The sequence below is a fragment of the Aspergillus terreus genome, genomic scaffold (genome assembly GCF_000149615.1).
Source record: "Aspergillus terreus NIH2624 scaffold_15 genomic scaffold, whole genome shotgun sequence".
NCBI lineage: Eukaryota > Fungi > Ascomycota > Eurotiomycetes > Eurotiales > Aspergillaceae > Aspergillus > Aspergillus terreus.
In genome coordinates, this window is record NT_165938.1 from 1,004,730 (window position 1) to 1,021,783 (window position 17,054).

The 17,054-nt window shown below is 52.4% G+C and overlaps 5 protein-coding genes across 5 annotated transcripts; 2 read left to right on the plus strand and 3 right to left on the minus strand.

Moving 5' to 3' along the window:
* Positions 1–533: 533 nt before the first annotated feature.
* Positions 534–2,535, minus strand: ATEG_09847 (fungal specific transcription factor domain-containing protein; the record flags this gene model as incomplete). Its single annotated transcript, XM_001218468.1, has 3 exons — positions 534–1,558; positions 1,805–2,064; positions 2,123–2,535. 3 exons carry the CDS (start codon positions 2,533–2,535, stop codon positions 534–536), a joined length of 1,698 nt encoding a protein of 565 aa, XP_001218469.1.
* Positions 2,536–4,355: 1,820 nt separating this feature from the next.
* ATEG_09848 (N-alpha-acetyltransferase 35, NatC auxiliary subunit) lies at positions 4,356–6,777 on the minus strand (the record flags this gene model as incomplete). The annotated part of the gene is made up of 6 exons (XM_001218469.1): positions 4,356–5,324; positions 5,376–5,474; positions 5,532–5,789; positions 5,844–6,302; positions 6,354–6,590; positions 6,652–6,777. The coding sequence occupies 6 exons, from the start codon at positions 6,775–6,777 to the stop codon at positions 4,356–4,358; spliced, it is 2,148 nt and encodes a 715-aa protein (XP_001218470.1).
* A 1,759-nt stretch (positions 6,778–8,536) lies between these two features.
* Positions 8,537–9,601, plus strand: ATEG_09849 (uncharacterized protein; the record flags this gene model as incomplete). Its single annotated transcript, XM_001218470.1, has 2 exons — positions 8,537–8,597; positions 8,661–9,601. The coding sequence occupies 2 exons, from the start codon at positions 8,537–8,539 to the stop codon at positions 9,599–9,601; spliced, it is 1,002 nt and encodes a 333-aa protein (XP_001218471.1).
* Positions 9,602–10,321: 720 nt separating this feature from the next.
* Positions 10,322–12,271, plus strand: hsp60 (chaperone ATPase HSP60; the record flags this gene model as incomplete). The annotated part of the gene is made up of 3 exons (XM_001218471.1): positions 10,322–10,432; positions 10,542–10,683; positions 10,755–12,271. The coding sequence occupies 3 exons, from the start codon at positions 10,322–10,324 to the stop codon at positions 12,269–12,271; spliced, it is 1,770 nt and encodes a 589-aa protein (XP_001218472.1).
* Positions 12,272–12,731: 460 nt separating this feature from the next.
* Positions 12,732–16,662, minus strand: ATEG_09851 (uncharacterized protein; the record flags this gene model as incomplete). The annotated part of the gene is made up of 10 exons (XM_001218472.1): positions 12,732–13,072; positions 13,139–13,242; positions 13,297–13,424; positions 13,474–13,842; positions 13,893–14,513; positions 14,564–14,572; positions 14,631–14,793; positions 14,857–15,078; positions 15,139–16,242; positions 16,601–16,662. The coding sequence occupies 10 exons, from the start codon at positions 16,660–16,662 to the stop codon at positions 12,732–12,734; spliced, it is 3,123 nt and encodes a 1,040-aa protein (XP_001218473.1).
* Between the last annotated feature and the right edge of the window lie 392 nt (positions 16,663–17,054).

Genomic DNA, 17,054 nt, shown 5'->3' on the forward strand with positions numbered 1-17,054 from the left:
CTTGCATCCTTGTTCGGCCGAAACGGGAATTCTTCGGCTCGCGCACAAAAGAGCATTTGCCTAATGCGATCACGTATCACCAGGACAATCGGCAAGAACGGGGGTTCGTCCTGAATCAGTGACCCAGTCCTTCCGCAGGTACAGATCATAACCCCCGGCAGTTCCACCGATCTTTTCTCATTACAACTGCCACCACGCTCCCCGGCTCTCTCTTCACTGCACCCCCTGAGGCGCAACACTCCAGGGTCGAATCGTCGTCGGCGCCTAACCGGGTCCAGCTACAAGCAAAAAGGGGGTCGTTGACCAGCATGAGACGCTCGGCAGACAGGAAGAAGTCCACGGCCAAGGTCCAGGAGAATCAACAGCATACTACGGACAACACATACAGGGAGGGCTACGACATATGAAGAGCCTCTTAAGCGGAGGAGGGGTAACGGAGGACACAGGCAACATATGCAGGGTGAGTATGCTCATAACTTCATAATCCACTGAGGGCTCGATTAGGTACAAACGTCCGAACGATCGGCATCGGCTCACGCATTCCCCGTGTTCATGCTGGGAAACAACATCACATCCGAGACTCGGTTGAGGATATTTCCGATGCGTCCGTCTTCGGAAGACATACCATGCCCGGCTACATACGGTGACGATGAAGGAATATTCAACGATGCGGGGGAAGTGGACATAGTGGGAGGGGAGATGGTTTGCGACATGTTGGTCGATACTGGGGCGGACGATCTCTTTGTCCGTGAGCGGAACGCGGCACTGACTTCACGAAGAGCGCGAAGTGACGACGTCAAGTGCTTTGCCGAATCCGTGCGGCTATTACTGGGCTCTGCGCCACCATTAACGTGGTCAGCAAGCACCACCTCTAGCCGTTGGATCAGATCCCACGTTTGGGAATGGATCTCGTCATGGTTGTTTGCAACCAGGAGGAACGCCGATGCGATCGTCCGCTGCAGGCTTATCCAGCTCCGTGAACAATGAGGGTTAATGGAATGCAGCTCCACAAAAGCCTCAATCGTGTTGATCAGATTGAGCAAACAATCGTCGCGAACGATGGCCCGCCGGTGTGGATCAAGTGGTGCATGGGGATCCAACGATACACGGCACATTACTGATATATAGTAAGAGGAGTGCAGCCGCAGCTCCGTCCTTTCGATGTGGTCTTGCAGGCTAGTGCAGCAGTCCCTAAAGCGCAGATGCGGCGCCGCCTCCGTCAATATTCGCTCAATCCGCTGCTTATAGTCGCGGATTTCATGATATCGAAGGTGAGAATGACGGTGCATCAGCAAACCCCGCAGCATTTCAAGCACTACGGATATAATGCGACAAAGCGTTTCGAAGTATGAGCGATGGCCGGGCATCGATTTGGGGTCGTACGGGATTTCCGGTTGGTTGATCATCGTGATGGACGGCCGGTCGTAAGCCAAGGAGAAGTGGCTGTTTTGAAAAGCCATAGCCCACCATACACGTTGACGAGCTGCCTGGACGGGTCGCGGGAAGCCAGGTGTCTCTACATGAAGACCGAGCACCATGCACATTCGTTCCGTCATGCCTTCAACGCGTCCCCCGTTAGCAATGCCCTGATCTGTTGCTTGTGGGGCGGCTCACCCAATAGTGTATATGATGCACCAGCGTTCATATTATACGACAAAACATTGCTGATTATCAATAGGACTTGGATGATCTCCATCGTTGGTTGGGATACGTAATTCAGCATCCGCAGACACTGGTATGAGCACGAGACTAGACCGCAAGTGAGCCCAGAGGCTTTTCAAGCACCGCATGAAGGACCACAAACCATATACCCAGGAAGTCAGCTCCCGTTCGCTTTCCGGCCGGTCGGATAACTGGCATCCGGATGCTAGGACAGCGAACAACAGACTCAGGAAAGGAAGGCCCATCCCGAAGGGTTTCATAAGACCATTCGCATCCGGTCGATAGACACCGCCCGCGGCAAGACGGCCTTGCAGCAGACGATTCGTGTCTCGTTCTAATTTATCCAGATCGGGAAGCACAGGATACAGTACAGCGCCAACCTCTTTGTAACATGCCAAAAGTCTGCAGGCCACGGTCAGTCACAGGCTCGCATGGGGATCAGAACGTCTATCCAACTTACTTGAGACATTGCTCGTCGTCGGGAAGGACGCCACATACGCCAGCAATGTTGAAAGTGTATGGGTCGGACGACCATAAATCAACAAACGGATAGGCTGCGGACTGATTCCCCAACGCCAACTCAGTTAAGAGATCATCCTTTGGCAGCGCCTCCGCAGTCTCCACCGCTCCTTTCGATTTGTCCATGATATCAACTAACGCCGATCTTGAACCGATGTGTATTTTGCTCGTTTTCAAAGCATCCACCTCATAAACACCCCGCGACGATGGCGACGGGTCCTCCTCTTCGGGCACTGATGTTTCCCGCTCAGCTCCCGAGGGTTTTCGCCCAGAACGATTCTGAAACAGGGAGTCCAGACTTGACAGGATTTGCTCCATCGCCTGCATCTTGGGAATTAAGCTCATCCCACTCATCTTGCGAGAGCGACACGGTCTCCGACAAATCCTCCGGACTTCGATCCGCATTGTAGGACGCCTCTCGTGTCGATGTTATGTACGAGGAGGACTGGTTCTGTGGCGTAACAGTTGTAGAAGGGGGTCGATAGAGCTCCGAGAACACAGGCGGTTTCGGTTGCGACGGGGGTGGACGACCGTAGGAACAGGTAAAGTTGCGCTTAACACAGTTGCCGCACGGGACGTTGCGGTCGCAGCGAACCTTACTGGCACGACATGGGAGACATGTTTTGCACTCGCGAGGTCTGCGCCGGATAGGATATGTAGGCATGGCCGGTCTTGTTGGGCTGTTCAGCACCCTTTTATCACCCCCGCTATTGAGGGAACGGTGCAACAGGGGCGATGAGCGCGACAGGTGAGGAAAAGCCCCGAGGGGTGGGTATTGTCTGTACGACGACAAGGCCACGCGCAGCTATCATCAAAATCGGGAGGCCACGGGCAATAGTGAGGGATAATGGAGATGGAAAAGAGGAGACTCAGAAGGCGACCGCCTAGCCGACCATGCGAAGGCGCGGCAGAGGGAGGCTTTGGACCGGCGACCGGGACGTAACGATACGGGGAAGGGCCTAGACAACCTTGGGACATGGCTAGTCAGTGAAAACGGGACTTTTTGCACGGATCAAGGGCCGGGGTTGGTGGCTGCATGGCAGATACCTAATAATAATAATAATAATAGGCTATTATTCTTGGGATCGAAGGCTGAAGGGTGAAGGGTCAAGAAGGCCGATCGTTACCCCGGGGAAGAGAAGAAAGTGGTAGGTAGAACAAGCAGCCGAATAATAGACCAGTCGATTGGGTATTATTATTACTGGAGTTGCAGCGTCATATTATTGGGGGATAGAATCATCCCCAACACCGAAAAGGTCGTTAGTGGGAACGGGGCTGGATCAACGACCCCCGAGATGGCGTGGTGCAGATCCACGGATTCGACAGCTGAGTTATCGGAGTATCAACTGAAGGACCCGTCGCATATCCTCCTTGTTCGAGACGCGCGTGTGAAAGTGCTCGCTTGGGATGGCGATGATGAAGTCATCGATGGAGCTCAGGCTGTTGACCTTTGCCAATGGCCGTGGGTGGACGGATTCGGAAGGTTTCCGGTCCTGACTGAACCGCAGCATGCATGAACAGATCTCTCGGTAGCGAGCGGAGCCTCCAACGCCAGTGGATCCCTGGACGCTAGAGGGGAAGCGAAAAGATGGTGAATTTTTGATGAATGGGGGGTGTGCGTAGAGGAGATGTCTGATCGAACAAATGCTCAAATCGAGTTGAAGCAGCTGAAGCTTGGTTGCTGGAAAATGAGTTGGTCACGTGGTCTAGCCTCCATAGTATCATCCACAGTAACCGATGGAGTAGATAGTCTATCGCACAGGTAAAGAAAAAGGAAAGGAAGAAAAGAATTAATCTACTAGCCTATTCTATTGGACAGCCCGCATTATTCTTTCTAGCGAGTTATGTGGCTTCGTTATGTATGAGATCTGTCAAGCCAGTCTGCCTCGTGCAGAGATGCACATGGCTTAGGTAGCTATCGCTTGATGTAGTCGTGAAGGTCGTAGCTCAATATACCTTCATCAGCTTGTTCATATGCCTTCACGGTTCTTCTGAGTATGTGCACGTTCAGATCAATGCACCTGGTGAGATCTCGTACCTCACATTATGGCTAGAGAGGCCTCCGCGCATTATACCGATAGAAACCGGGTTCTTCAATTCACCCCAGTTATGCCCGAATTGCGCCCTGGTTCAGGTCCCTCGACCGGCTGCTTGAGGCAATATAACAACACTGTTCATGATTTTGGATCCGTCGGCGCCGGCGAAACTTGGGGTACCGCCCACCAATCGTGCCACCGAGAGTTGGACCCTGGTTCGGGAATAGTCACTTTCAGCTTCAATGCTTGTCCGTTGAGGTCACAGTCGGCGAGGTTGGTTTCCTTTGCATCTTTCGACCCCTTCTGCGCACCCAAAGCCTTCTTCACGGTCTCAACAGCAATGCTAGCGCCGATGCAAGCCCGCATTGTATCCTTGACGCCTCGGTTCCAGTCTTCCTCAAGCGCGGGCGCTCGAGTAATTGGGTTCTCGGATTCCTTAACAAATGCTCCATTGCTAAGAGTCGCCTCCCACGCTTTGCGTGCTTCTGAAACGGCCTTTGCCGCACGTTCCAGCACAATCTCATCGCTGTCACCCTCTAGCATAGCCTCGCGTCGGTATTCTTCGTATGGAACAAGCTCGGGTAGAGTGATGGGGATGAACGGTTTCATCCGCAGTTCATACCGCAAACGTTCACTCGAATATGCTTCGCCTGACGAGGACACGGGTAAGACATTGTGTCGCGCAAGAAGCACATACAAGGCATGCAAAGCGATCGCAAACGCGTCGACGGCAACAATTTGAGTAGTGAGTCGCTCAAGGAGCCGAAGGGACTTCTGAAACGCAACATGACGCTCGACCGCTTCGCGCTTCTTTCCAGCCAAGGACGTGAGGTTCCGCTTTGCCATGGAGACGGTGAATGTGCGGATGCGATCAATGTGTCCCAGATGTGTCGAACAGATATGGGACAGATACCAGTACATCCCCGGCAGTTCCTCGGGAGAGTATATCGACAGTTCAAATCCGAGCTGAATGATAAGTCGGAACTGGTTCAGTTTCTGGTGATAGGTCCAGCTACTGAGGGGGTACGAATAGGTGGTGTCACCATTCTGGAGCACCAAGGGTGGTTCGTTATTTAAGGTCCGAAGCTGTTCGTCCAAATCTTCGGCCTGTGATGCGGGTCAGACAGCCATCAATACCATCAGTTCACACATACGTACCTCCATTTGTAAGTTGTCCCAATCCACGATAGTATGGCAGACAGTCCGGCGAATACGGCAGCGATTCAGACAAGAACTTCGGAATGTGTCCACAAATGGCTACATATAATGAGCATAGATCTGTGATAATGTAAAAGTAGAAAGAACGTTGCTTACTTGCGCAAATCGTTTGACGAATGCATCCATGTGTCTCGCAATCTGAAAGCGAGGGTCGGAGGGCATCTCAGTTTCGTCAGTGTTCGCCTGAAGGAGGGAGCTCGACGGAAGAACAAGCTCCGCAAGCTCATCATAGAGGAACTGCTTGACAGGTACGGTCCCCAGGACAGTCATGTTATTCACGATGATGGTTTGCACCAGTGACCGGATGTAAACAGATGGCTGTGGTTTACGGGAAAGGAGGGTCCAAATCGCAACCTGTAGATTCAGAACACGCCATCATGATTGGAGCGGTTGCGGGAAACATCTTACCTTCAAGTTATAGGGTCCTTGATACTCAAGAATCTCCAGTATGTCCACAGCATCCCGACACAATCGTGTCAGATGTGCGAGCGCTTCCTCGGGGCTTATTTTGACCATCGGTCGAGGAGGCACTGTGCTTGCTAGCTTCCGCTGGATTTTCCAACTGAATGACTCGGGGACAGGCTTCCCCAATGAGACAGATTGTGATAGCGAGGCCAGTTGAGATGCGCAGGAAGTAAAGTGAGAGGTGTCTCGACTCTCTATGATATCGATGTCTTGCTCCAGCCCAAGAAGAAAGTCGCGTCGAAATATCAGCCGACATCTGATAGCTGCCCTAACCTTTTCATCCATCTTGTTTTCCGGGTCATCAATCCAGGATAGTGCCCGATCTACAAGTTTGGTGAAATACTGGGTGTCGAACTGCGATAGCAAAGAGCGATGATATAGCTGAGTGACAAAGTCCTCCTCCTAGAGCCTGTCAGTTTTATACGAAGGACCCGAGGTTGGCGTTTCCCTCACCTCATAGTAGTATTCTGTCGATACTCGCGCGTGAACGAAGTCGCAACACTTCACTAGCGCGAGGCAATATGCGCGCAAAACGAGATGGACCAGCTCAGGAGTGTCTTCATTGACAGGGAGATGCGGGCGACCGAAATGGGCTTCTTCGATAGTTTTTGGGACGGGCCATAACAATTTATCGAGGTATAGGGACGTAAAGAGGGTTTGGGAGAGCGGGTGGCCCATATGCCATGCCATCTACCAGCGCGCAATCTCCGTCAGCGATATAGCCGAGTAGTCTGGTGTCCAGGCCGCTCACCTCATGGCATAAAAGTTCGTCCATGACTCCTATTACCTCTTCCGGAGCCAGCTCCCGCATGGTATTGTAGTCGTCCTCCAAGGCGTGGGCGTTGTTCTCTCCAGGGCCAAGATAACCGCTGTCCATTTTGGAGTCCATGATCTGTAGTCCTCATCGCCGATCAGTTTTCAACGACCGGTTGTGTATTCGCATGGAGAATTTAAAGCCGAGGGGAACCCACCTCGAGAGCGCCAACGGCCTCGAATAGTGTGAAATACTCATCTTTGACGAGCTGACCGGTACGCAATTCTAGAAAGGGAGTGAAGATACATTAGTCCATATGCACATGCGCAAGAGAAAAACAAGCGAATAAGCCACTGTAGAGGTGTATTCATGATAGAGGTTTTCTCACTGGAGGCAGCTTCTCTGAACTCATCGGTGATGTCGCGCGGGACGACAGCCTGCGAGACCACTCGCATTGTGGGGGGCTGGACCTCGTTCGTTGGCAGCATGGGGATATAGAATCATCTGCAGCCAGCTGTCAGATTTTCTAAAACGGACCCTAGAATTAAAAGTTCGCGACGAGAGAATGGGAACGGGGCTGTCATAGAGAGTGTGAGAAGAGCGGACGAGGGGGAGCGGGGAGTCCACTCGGGCGGCGGACAGGACAAACCCTGCGGAAGCGCATATGCCCGCAGTAGAGCACAGGATGGATTCTACCACGCAGAACCAGAAAGACACAACTACATTTGCCCGCGTAAGGGGGAGACTACTGCGACACTTCACGACAAGGAAGGAGACAGCCCTTTCTTTCTATTTATACTCGATCAAGCGGTCCGTATGTTACAGAGATCCAGTGTTCGTTCCCCTTCCACTTGAACCGTCCATCTCCTCCCGGCGCATCACCTTTCGATCGTGGTATCGACGTCTTCGAGGAATCTTTTACTTCGACTCGGCCTGAGCGGAGATGGCCTCGGCGTTGGCCTTGGCGAGAGACTGGGGTTCACCCTGCTTGCCGTTCTGCATGAATTGTCCCGTTAGCTATTGTCCTCCTTGAACGACTGGCATAGAGTCGAGTAACCACTGACCTGCCACTTAGCGAAACGCAAATCCATCTGGCCACGGCGCTCAGCAGCGACACGGGGGCCTTCCTTGAGGGAGCGGCGGACCGCGCGAGCAGCGACGGCCAGGTAACGGTTGTAGCTGGAAAGGAGACGAGTCAGTTGAAGGGTCCAAGGCGACGAAAAACTGCAAAAGGGTGAGGTCATACGTCAGACCAGCGGCTTTCCAGGCGAATGCCATTTTGTCGGGTGGAGGAGTGAGTATGGATGGGAGAGGAATTCAATAAGAGCAAGGAGAATCCACGAACGACGCTGTGCAATGTCGACTCTCGGAGCATCGGGAAGTCTCGTCATGTGACCACATATCGGGTTATCACGTGATATAGAGTATCAACTATGCCCAATGAGGAAATATTTTCTACTGCGGAGTATAAAACATCAATTTGATCATCGCTCGAGCGTGCTGCGTGGGATCCATACACTCTGGGTATAGGATGGATATTCCTACAAGGGAATTGTAAAACACCGCTTCTCATCCATTGATCGGGAAGCTATGTAGAAAACTTTTAGCAGTAAGACGGTCTGGTAAACTGTCAGAGACACGGCCATCAACACGTACACAAGACCTCTCCAAAACGCGGTCTCTTCGCGGCGGTCAATTCCTCCCCTACTCACCATATTTATCATATCAGATTATACCAACATTCCAACTTTCGCTCATTTCCTGTCTCCTCTGCAGAACCAATACCATCGACCACCAGCGGGTCCTTACGAAGAGAATCGCTGTACGTATAATAGAAAAATATATCTGAATTCACTCCCATCTCACTTACCTGTCAGTCACTATGAGCTCTCCGAAGAAGCCCCTCAATCGACCTAAGAAGCGCACATTGGTTCGCTGGGACGGTATGTCGTTCTCTTCTCGTTCCACGCTACACGCACATCTCGCTAACATGCTAATCATCCTAGACAATCTCGATGAGCTCCTTCTGTTGACCATCCAATCAGTATGCAACAAAAACTCCGTCAAGATCCCGTGGGCCGAGGTGGCGAAGACTATGGGACATAATGTGACCGAGGGGGCTATCGTGCAACATCTCGCCAAACTTCGCAGTCGTCGGGTTCAATCTGATAAAGCTGTACCTCCTCCTCTCCGGCGCGGCGGTGTTGGGTCGTCCTCAGCCAGACCATCTGAGACTAAACGCAAGCGCCATAAAACGCCGCCGTTGGAGCCTGACGAAGAGAATCCAGACATCATTCCCGTGATTGACCATTCATCCGACGAAGATTACGGGGTCAAGAGTGACGCGAAAGCACGCAGGAAGCGGAAGCAGAGGGCCAACGTTCAGCCATTGAAGGATGTCCCAATTAAAGCAGAACCAGAGACTGAAGATGAAACAGAGAGCGATGGAGAGGATTCAGGAGAGTATTTGGTACCTGGTGCTCCCTTCCTGGACTTCCCCAACGACAGGCAGGCCGTCGAATCTCCTCCTGTCCCTGAGAGCAAGATAGTCGTTCTGAAGTACAGGGCCAGAAACAACCATGGCTCTCCAGGTGTTCAGGACTTGCGACAGACTCCGGCCAACTTGTATATGGACCAAACGCTTGACTCTGACCTTTATCAGCATTCTCTCAGCCCTCTCCAAAACCGGCCTGCGTTTGCGAATCACCATGCTGTGAACCAACATTATGTGGCAGCATCTCGGCCAACCGAGGCAGTCTCATATGAGACAGCTTACGCGCCCGCCACTCTCCATAACTTTGGTGCTTACGATGAAGTTAACGGCCTTCCTAGCACTGTCGCACCGTGGGAATGGCACCAAACCACCTCTACTCATCACGATCCTTCCGATATGATCGGTTATAATACTGAGGAATTTTTCGACGATCAATACCAGTATCATTTTTAGTGCCTATGGGCGCAAGGATGGCACTGAAACTATGTCCCGAGCGCGTCGATAAACCGGCATCTATCGCTACATCTTACCATTGTTATCAGATGACAGCTCTTCGGGTTTGCGTGTTTCTCTTTGGTAACTGACAATTCATGCCTTGGGTGTTCGCCTGCGATGTCTCTGGCTTTCCTTGTCGCTCACATGCCTTCTACCTACGTCAATGTTCGTTCTGCATTCATTTCATGTTCATTGGAGAAGCGCGGAGTCCCCATAGATCTCGGGAGAACGGATGAAGTCAATGCTTATGGTGCTTGCTCGGGTGATGCTATTGTTTTATAGATGATTACAAATGCCAGACTCGTTCAAGTACAACAAGCCGAAGAAGAAGAATCCCCATAAAGAGTACCTGATGTAGCTGCCGGGTGGGTTGGAGTAGTCGTTCCGACCACCCGAGAAATTCCCTCGGGAAGGGGCCTCCACGTGACCTTCTAGGAGCTTCTGCCGCCAAGACAATCTGGGGAATCCAGAAACGCCTGGAAAATTTTCGAGACTTTGGCTTCATCTCCCTCTCTCTCTCCATCTCTTCTTCCCTCTTCACCCCCCTCTCCTACCATCTTTCTCTTCCTCTTCACCCGTTCGTGCTCTGGAAGTTGTGTTCGGGATCGAACCATTGTCCTTCTCATCAGCCGTACGCCTTCTTAGTCTCCTAGAATCCTTCATCCTCCCTTGTTCAACATGCAGCGTGCTCTCTCTTCTCGGACTTCGGTCCTCTCTGCCGCTTCCAAGCGCGCTCCTTTCTACAGATCTACCGGTCTCAACCTCCAGCAGCAGCGTTTCGCTCACAAGGTATGTGAATTGTCCGCGTATAGCCGACAACACCGGCAATCCCGAGTTCACTCCGCGCTTCCGTGACTCCCGAGGGTCCATCTTTCACATTGTTGCTAATTCCCTACAGGAGCTCAAGTTCGGTGTTGAAGCTCGTGCCCAGCTCCTCAAGGGTGTTGACACTCTTGCGAAGGCGGTGACTTCGACGCTTGGTCCCAAGGGTCGTAACGTCCTCATCGAGTCTCCTTATGGCTCTCCCAAGATCACCAAGGGTACGTCCCCCTTTTTGCATCAATATTGGCATAGACTGTCATTAAACACCCCATGATACTGACCTCCACAGACGGTGTGACCGTGGCCAAGGCTATCCAGCTTCAGGACAAGTTCGAGAACCTCGGTGCTCGCCTCCTCCAGGATGTCGCTTCCAAGACCAACGAACTCGCCGGTGACGGTACCACCACTGCTACCGTTCTCGCTCGTGCTATCTTCTCCGAGACCGTGAAGAACGTTGCTGCCGGCTGCAACCCCATGGACCTCCGTCGCGGTATCCAGGCCGCTGTCGATGCCGTTGTCGACTACCTCCAGCAGAACAAGCGCGACATCACCACCGGTGAGGAGATCGCCCAGGTCGCTACTATCTCCGCCAACGGTGACACTCACGTCGGTAAGCTCATCTCCACTGCCATGGAGAGAGTCGGCAAGGAGGGTGTCATCACCGTGAAGGAGGGCAAGACCCTCGAGGATGAGCTCGAGGTCACTGAGGGTATGCGTTTCGACCGTGGATACACCTCTCCTTACTTCATCACCGACCCCAAGGCCCAGAAGGTCGAGTTCGAGAAGCCCCTGATCCTCCTCTCTGAGAAGAAGATCTCCGCCGTCCAGGACATCATCCCCGCCCTCGAGGCCTCCACCACTCTCCGTCGCCCTCTCGTGATCATCGCTGAGGACATTGAGGGTGAGGCCCTTGCTGTCTGTATCCTGAACAAGCTCCGTGGTCAGCTCCAGGTCGCCGCCGTCAAGGCCCCTGGCTTCGGTGACAACCGCAAGAGCATCCTTGGTGACCTGGCTGTCCTGACCAACGGTACCGTCTTCACCGACGAGCTTGACATCAAGCTCGAGAAGCTGACCCCCGACATGCTCGGTTCCACCGGTGCCATCACCATCACCAAGGAGGACACCATCATCCTCAACGGTGAGGGCAGCAAGGACTCCATCGCTCAGCGCTGCGAGCAGATCCGTGGTGTCATGGCCGACCCCACCACCTCCGAGTACGAGAAGGAGAAGCTCCAGGAGCGTCTGGCCAAGCTTTCCGGTGGTGTTGCCGTCATCAAGGTCGGTGGCGCCTCCGAGGTTGAGGTCGGTGAGAAGAAGGACCGCGTTGTTGACGCCCTGAACGCCACCCGTGCTGCCGTCGAGGAGGGTATCCTCCCTGGTGGTGGTACCGCCCTCCTCAAGGCCTCCGCCAACGGCCTGAGCGACGTCAAGTCCGCCAACTTCGACCAGCAGCTCGGTGTCAGCATCATTAAGAACGCCATCACCCGCCCTGCTCGTACCATTGTCGAGAACGCCGGTCTCGAGGGCAGCGTCATCGTTGGCAAGCTGACCGACGAGTTCTCCAAGGACTTCAACCGTGGCTACGACAGCTCCAAGAGCGAGTACGTCGACATGATCGCCACCGGTATTGTCGATCCCCTCAAGGTTGTCCGCACCGCCCTGGTTGACGCCAGCGGCGTTGCCTCCCTCCTCGGTACCACCGAGGTTGCCATTGTCGAGGCCCCTGAGGAGAAGGGCCCTGCCGCTCCTGCTGGCGGCATGGGTGGCATGGGCGGTATGGGCGGCATGGGCGGTGGTATGTTCTAAACTGCCTCGCACCTACGCTAGCCTAGCCCATCTTCCTTGTTTCTAAAGGTTTCTCTTCGAGCGTGTCTTTGCATCATATCGGCATATTTTTTTCGATAAATTTCTGTGATTTTAATCATCTCCTTTGTTTCTGTAATGTGTTACATGTCTTTTCTTACACCCAATTCCTCATATCCGTACCCTACCCTCTTCATCTCTCCCGCTACTTGTTGATTGGGTTCTGCTTCATCTCCACTCCACTATTTTGGGCATAAAAAGTCTCAGGGAGTCCTGTGTATCATATCATGTACTTTACAACTCTACGACTGATGCTGTAGTCGCGGAATTGAGATCATATTAATGTTCAAGGTGTCTATGAATCGTAGTTGATCGTAGCTCAGTAGCTTCCTATCTAACTAATGCATTGAATGAAGTATGTCCAGAGTAAATGCCCTTCCATCACTCCTCTCCACACTCCACACTATCTCACTTTCTCGGTGTACGCATCTTCAATCTCCGACACTGGGACGGGGGGAAGAGGCGAAATGACACGGTCTTCGTGTCTTTTCCAGATGTCGTTCTCCAGCTGCTTCTGATACCGTCGGTATCTGCTGAACCGGTCCCTCCTGTGGGTGCTTTGTGTCGACACGGATGGGGCCTTTTTGGTCTTCTTCTCTCGATGGAACATTCGTTTGAGCGGATAGAAGAGAACATCAGCCATGATACCGGCCAGAATCCTGTTCGACTCGACGACAGCCTCGCGGAGCCTGTCGCTAAAGGCCATCAGGAGAGCAAAGACAATGACTACGACTGATGTGGGACCTTTGGGGTGTTATTGAGACTCGACCCTGCGTATGGCAGATTGTATATTTTTGGTAGGACGCTTACCTGCTATGGAAAGCATTTGTGACATGGTCAAATTTGTCGGTTCGCCGCTCCATTCTCGGACATTGATGCCGAATAAGGAGGTGAAAAAGGACAGTGGTAGGAATCTATAAAACCTTTGTGAGAAATATTACACATGCGTGGATGGTCTGGGTACTTACATCACAGTGAAGATAGTGAAGACCATCACAGACTGCGATTGATTCTGGGTTACTTCTGCCTCCCAGCGAGCCAAACGCGACTCGTCGACATTTGCTTGTTTTTGCTTGAGATCGAGCAGTGTTTCCACCTTTGAGTGTAATTAGTTGAAGCCATGGTCACAACACGACAATGCTTACCGCTCTCTGCGCAGCATATGCGTTTTCTTTCATGTCCGACACCTGTGTGCGGTATTGATCTAGACGGCTGAGTGCTGACTCGATAAACGACCTTCCATAGCCTTTGTCCTCGAAGTATTCCGCCATGATCTTGACAGTTGCGGTCTGCTCTTCCAACAGCTTCATGATCGTCCCAAGTTCGTCCACAATATCACGGAGTTCGAGCAGTGCAGATAGATCCTCGCGATTCTGGCTCGCTACCCGGTGGTCTCTTTCATCCTTCTCGGCTGCGGTCATTGTCTTCCCATCGAGTGTCTTGTTGTAATCGTCGGGTCTGGTGATGAACCCGCGATTCCGGAAGCGTTTGAACGACTTGGTCATCGATTCGGTCTATAGATGTCAGTGAGTTGTTTGGTGTGTAAGAAAACACACAATCCCACCAGTATGCTTATGGATTCCTCGAATATGCGAAGGACTTGCAGGTCGTGGTGCAGCGTTCTGTCGAGAAGGATAGTAACGGCGTGCAGGACGATCAGCGCAGCAAGATCCCCTGCAGTCTCAAAACGTCTTGCAAGATCGCCATTCAACTCATTGTAGATGCTGTTATACAGGTTTGCTTGCTCGTAGAGCTTTCCCTCGGCGGTTGTGGCCTCCTGTCTAGGGAAGAAGGTGACAACGGTTTTCTGGTCCACGATCCAGAGCCAGAGTTGATCCACCATAAGCACCTTTCCGTCTATGAAGATGTTGGATGACTCAGATGGGTCCTTGTCCAGAATGGAGTTCCGAAGCTCGTCGCTTAGATTGATAGTCTTCTTTGTTCGCTTCCAGAGCATTTGGTCGTCGTCTCTTGCCACGGTTGATCGTAGATTCGGGTACCCATACTGATCTAGCGTCCTTCTGATATGGATTGGCGGCTCGGAGCCCAAGAACTTCCAGATCAATTTCGATTCCAGGGTCGATTCAGCGACGTGGTCTGGTGCAGGGCGGGATCGTCCTTGTCTTAGTCGCTCTTCGACGACTTTTCGTCGTTGGAGAAGATTCCAGTAAGTGTCCCAATGGAGCTGGTTCATGTAAGCTTTTGACGCATTATCATTCCATTATCGCTACTCACATATGGTATCTGTTTGTGGTTGTGAAGCGTAAGTATATATTCGACATGGGATACCGAGACTACTCACATAAATGGCCAACCGCGGGTCCTTAGGGCCCTCTACTGGGGTGTTTGGGGAAGGATTGTCCATTCGCGAATGTATGCAGGTCGAACGGACATAGCGAGCATGAGGCTCTAAATGGCGCGCTCGAATCAAATTTGAGGACCAGCTATCTTCGCTCATGAATTTCCTAAAGCTAACGCAGGAGAAACTTCGTTAGCTGTGCATATAACAGACCCTGCATGTCACTCACAATTCGGACCTCTCTTGATCCTCGCAGCACTTGGCCAAGACTTCAGGGACCCATCCCGTGTGCGTGTAAGGAACATGGACCCAGAGGAGTTTCTCACTACCTGGCTCCGGTCGATCGAACCGCGGAGCTTTGCGAGGGGCTTCGTTGCGGAATTCAGTCAGCCGCTCTCTTATCGAGCTGGGGACCGGAAGGAGGTTTTTGTATTTCGGCGATACGCTTCCCCTACTACAATATCTCGTTAATGCTCTCACTCTGGAAACTTTCATTGTTGTCTGAACTTACAACGCATTAGTCTGGGTCAAAGCATCAGCGCCCACGGAATCGTTCCTTGGTCTGTCTTCGCCATCTTCGGGTAGACTGCCATGGTCTTCGTTAGATGCTCTTGGACTTGGGACGGACGTTTGATCCTCGTCATTTGGTATCTCAAAATAGCCTTCGGCGGCTGGCTCTGTGACATGTATCCGGGGCGATGGCGGGGATGTCGGGGCCATGAAACTTCGACTGTGTTTCAGCGCTGGCCTAGTAGCTGCAGAGTCTGATTTCCGGTGTTCAATTTCTCGTCGGGGAAATTGATTCTCCAGCTCGAACGGCAATTCTTCGTTCGCAGCTGAAGACCGCGGGCTACTGAAACTACTCACAGATGATTCGTCCAGAGACCCTGGGGGAATCGCTCCTGTTCGTTTCAACCGCTCGCTAAGACACAACGAAGGCCCGTGTTTCAGATACTCTCGCAACGGCGTCTTTGTTGACCAGAGCTTCAGCGGGGTCTCATCACTGACGCCTCGGGCTGTGTCTTCAAAGAACCCATTGACCTGAACCATCGTCTCGCGACCAACATGCAACGGTGAGGCCGTTATGGTTGAGAGCTGCACGGCCATCGCAACTGAGGATTGGAGCTCTTTGATGAAACTCAATCTTGTTGTCTGTTCCTGGCCTTTGAACGTTGCTGTACCGACGTGGTCGGTGGCTAATGGGACCTCCTTCTCGTGCTCGAGGTCTAGGAGCCCCGATCGAATGGACGTGATGGGGACGTGCATTTCGACGGTGGTGTTGGTGACCGAATCCGTCACCGTCAAGGTGGAGTCGACCGTCTCTAAGAACGTCCATAGTTTCATATCTTCTGATATAGCCTTGAACTGATGGGAAAGATGAAGCAGGATTGGATGACGCGGTCTGAACAGTTCTCGTAATCGATGCGGGATGTGGTATTTCGGGTGCATCAAGCGACGGATGCTCTTCGCATATTCCTGAGCCGACAGGTAGCTTGACCCTTGATGGGGTGTTGCCAGGAAGGCGATGCCATAACAGCTTGTCAGGATCGATTCTAGATTGGACTCTGAGTGTCCCGCAAGGACAAGGGCTGCTTTTGCGACAAGACCGCCAGTACTGTGACAAATAAAAAAGATGGGCCGTCTACTACTCTGTTGACCGGTTAGTTCGTAATCCATCTCGATCAGGTAGGACTACATACTGTCAACTGCCTCTCTTGATGGATCTGGTGCAGCAAATGCTCTGCTAAGGAATCCAGGCTTTCGTGGGAGTCGAATGGGCCAGGGTCTATGAGAAGGACGCGCGCATTGGGGATATGTCGTCGCAGTTCTGAAGTAACCCATGGCTCTCGGGATGCCTCATCCCACCACGTCCTGGTAGGGTCTGCTCCTATAGCTGGTACGGCAACGATACTGGAAACATCGTCAACAACGGCGTCCTGCTGTCGCGGGGGCCTAGCGATCTTAGCACTTACTCCACTTCCGTCCCGACTTGAGACAAGAGCCCGCTACTAGCGTCACTGGGTGTTGTCGCCATGGCTGGAGTATCACTCTAAGCGCGATCCTCTTGGTCAATCCATGCTTTCGGCTGATGGGGGAGGCCGTTGGGATAAATGTGTAGCAGTGAGTGAGTGACAATCGTCATCTGACTGGGACGGGTGCCGCAGCTGACTAGTTAGCAGCTAAGGGGCTCAACAGCCCTAGTGCAGTCAGCCTTATGATCGTCGTAGTGAGGGGATGAAGTTCATCTGCTCGTGTTCTCGTGACTCACTAACATACATAATTTCCCACTAGAGATGTCCTTAGGCATCCATCGTCTATCATGCTCGTGGAGAGAAGATTTGCGCTCTACTTAAATCTAAGTCATATATATACACGCCAGGATACAATGTTTTTCGAAGAAGGACAGCCACCCTCCGTTTTCCACCA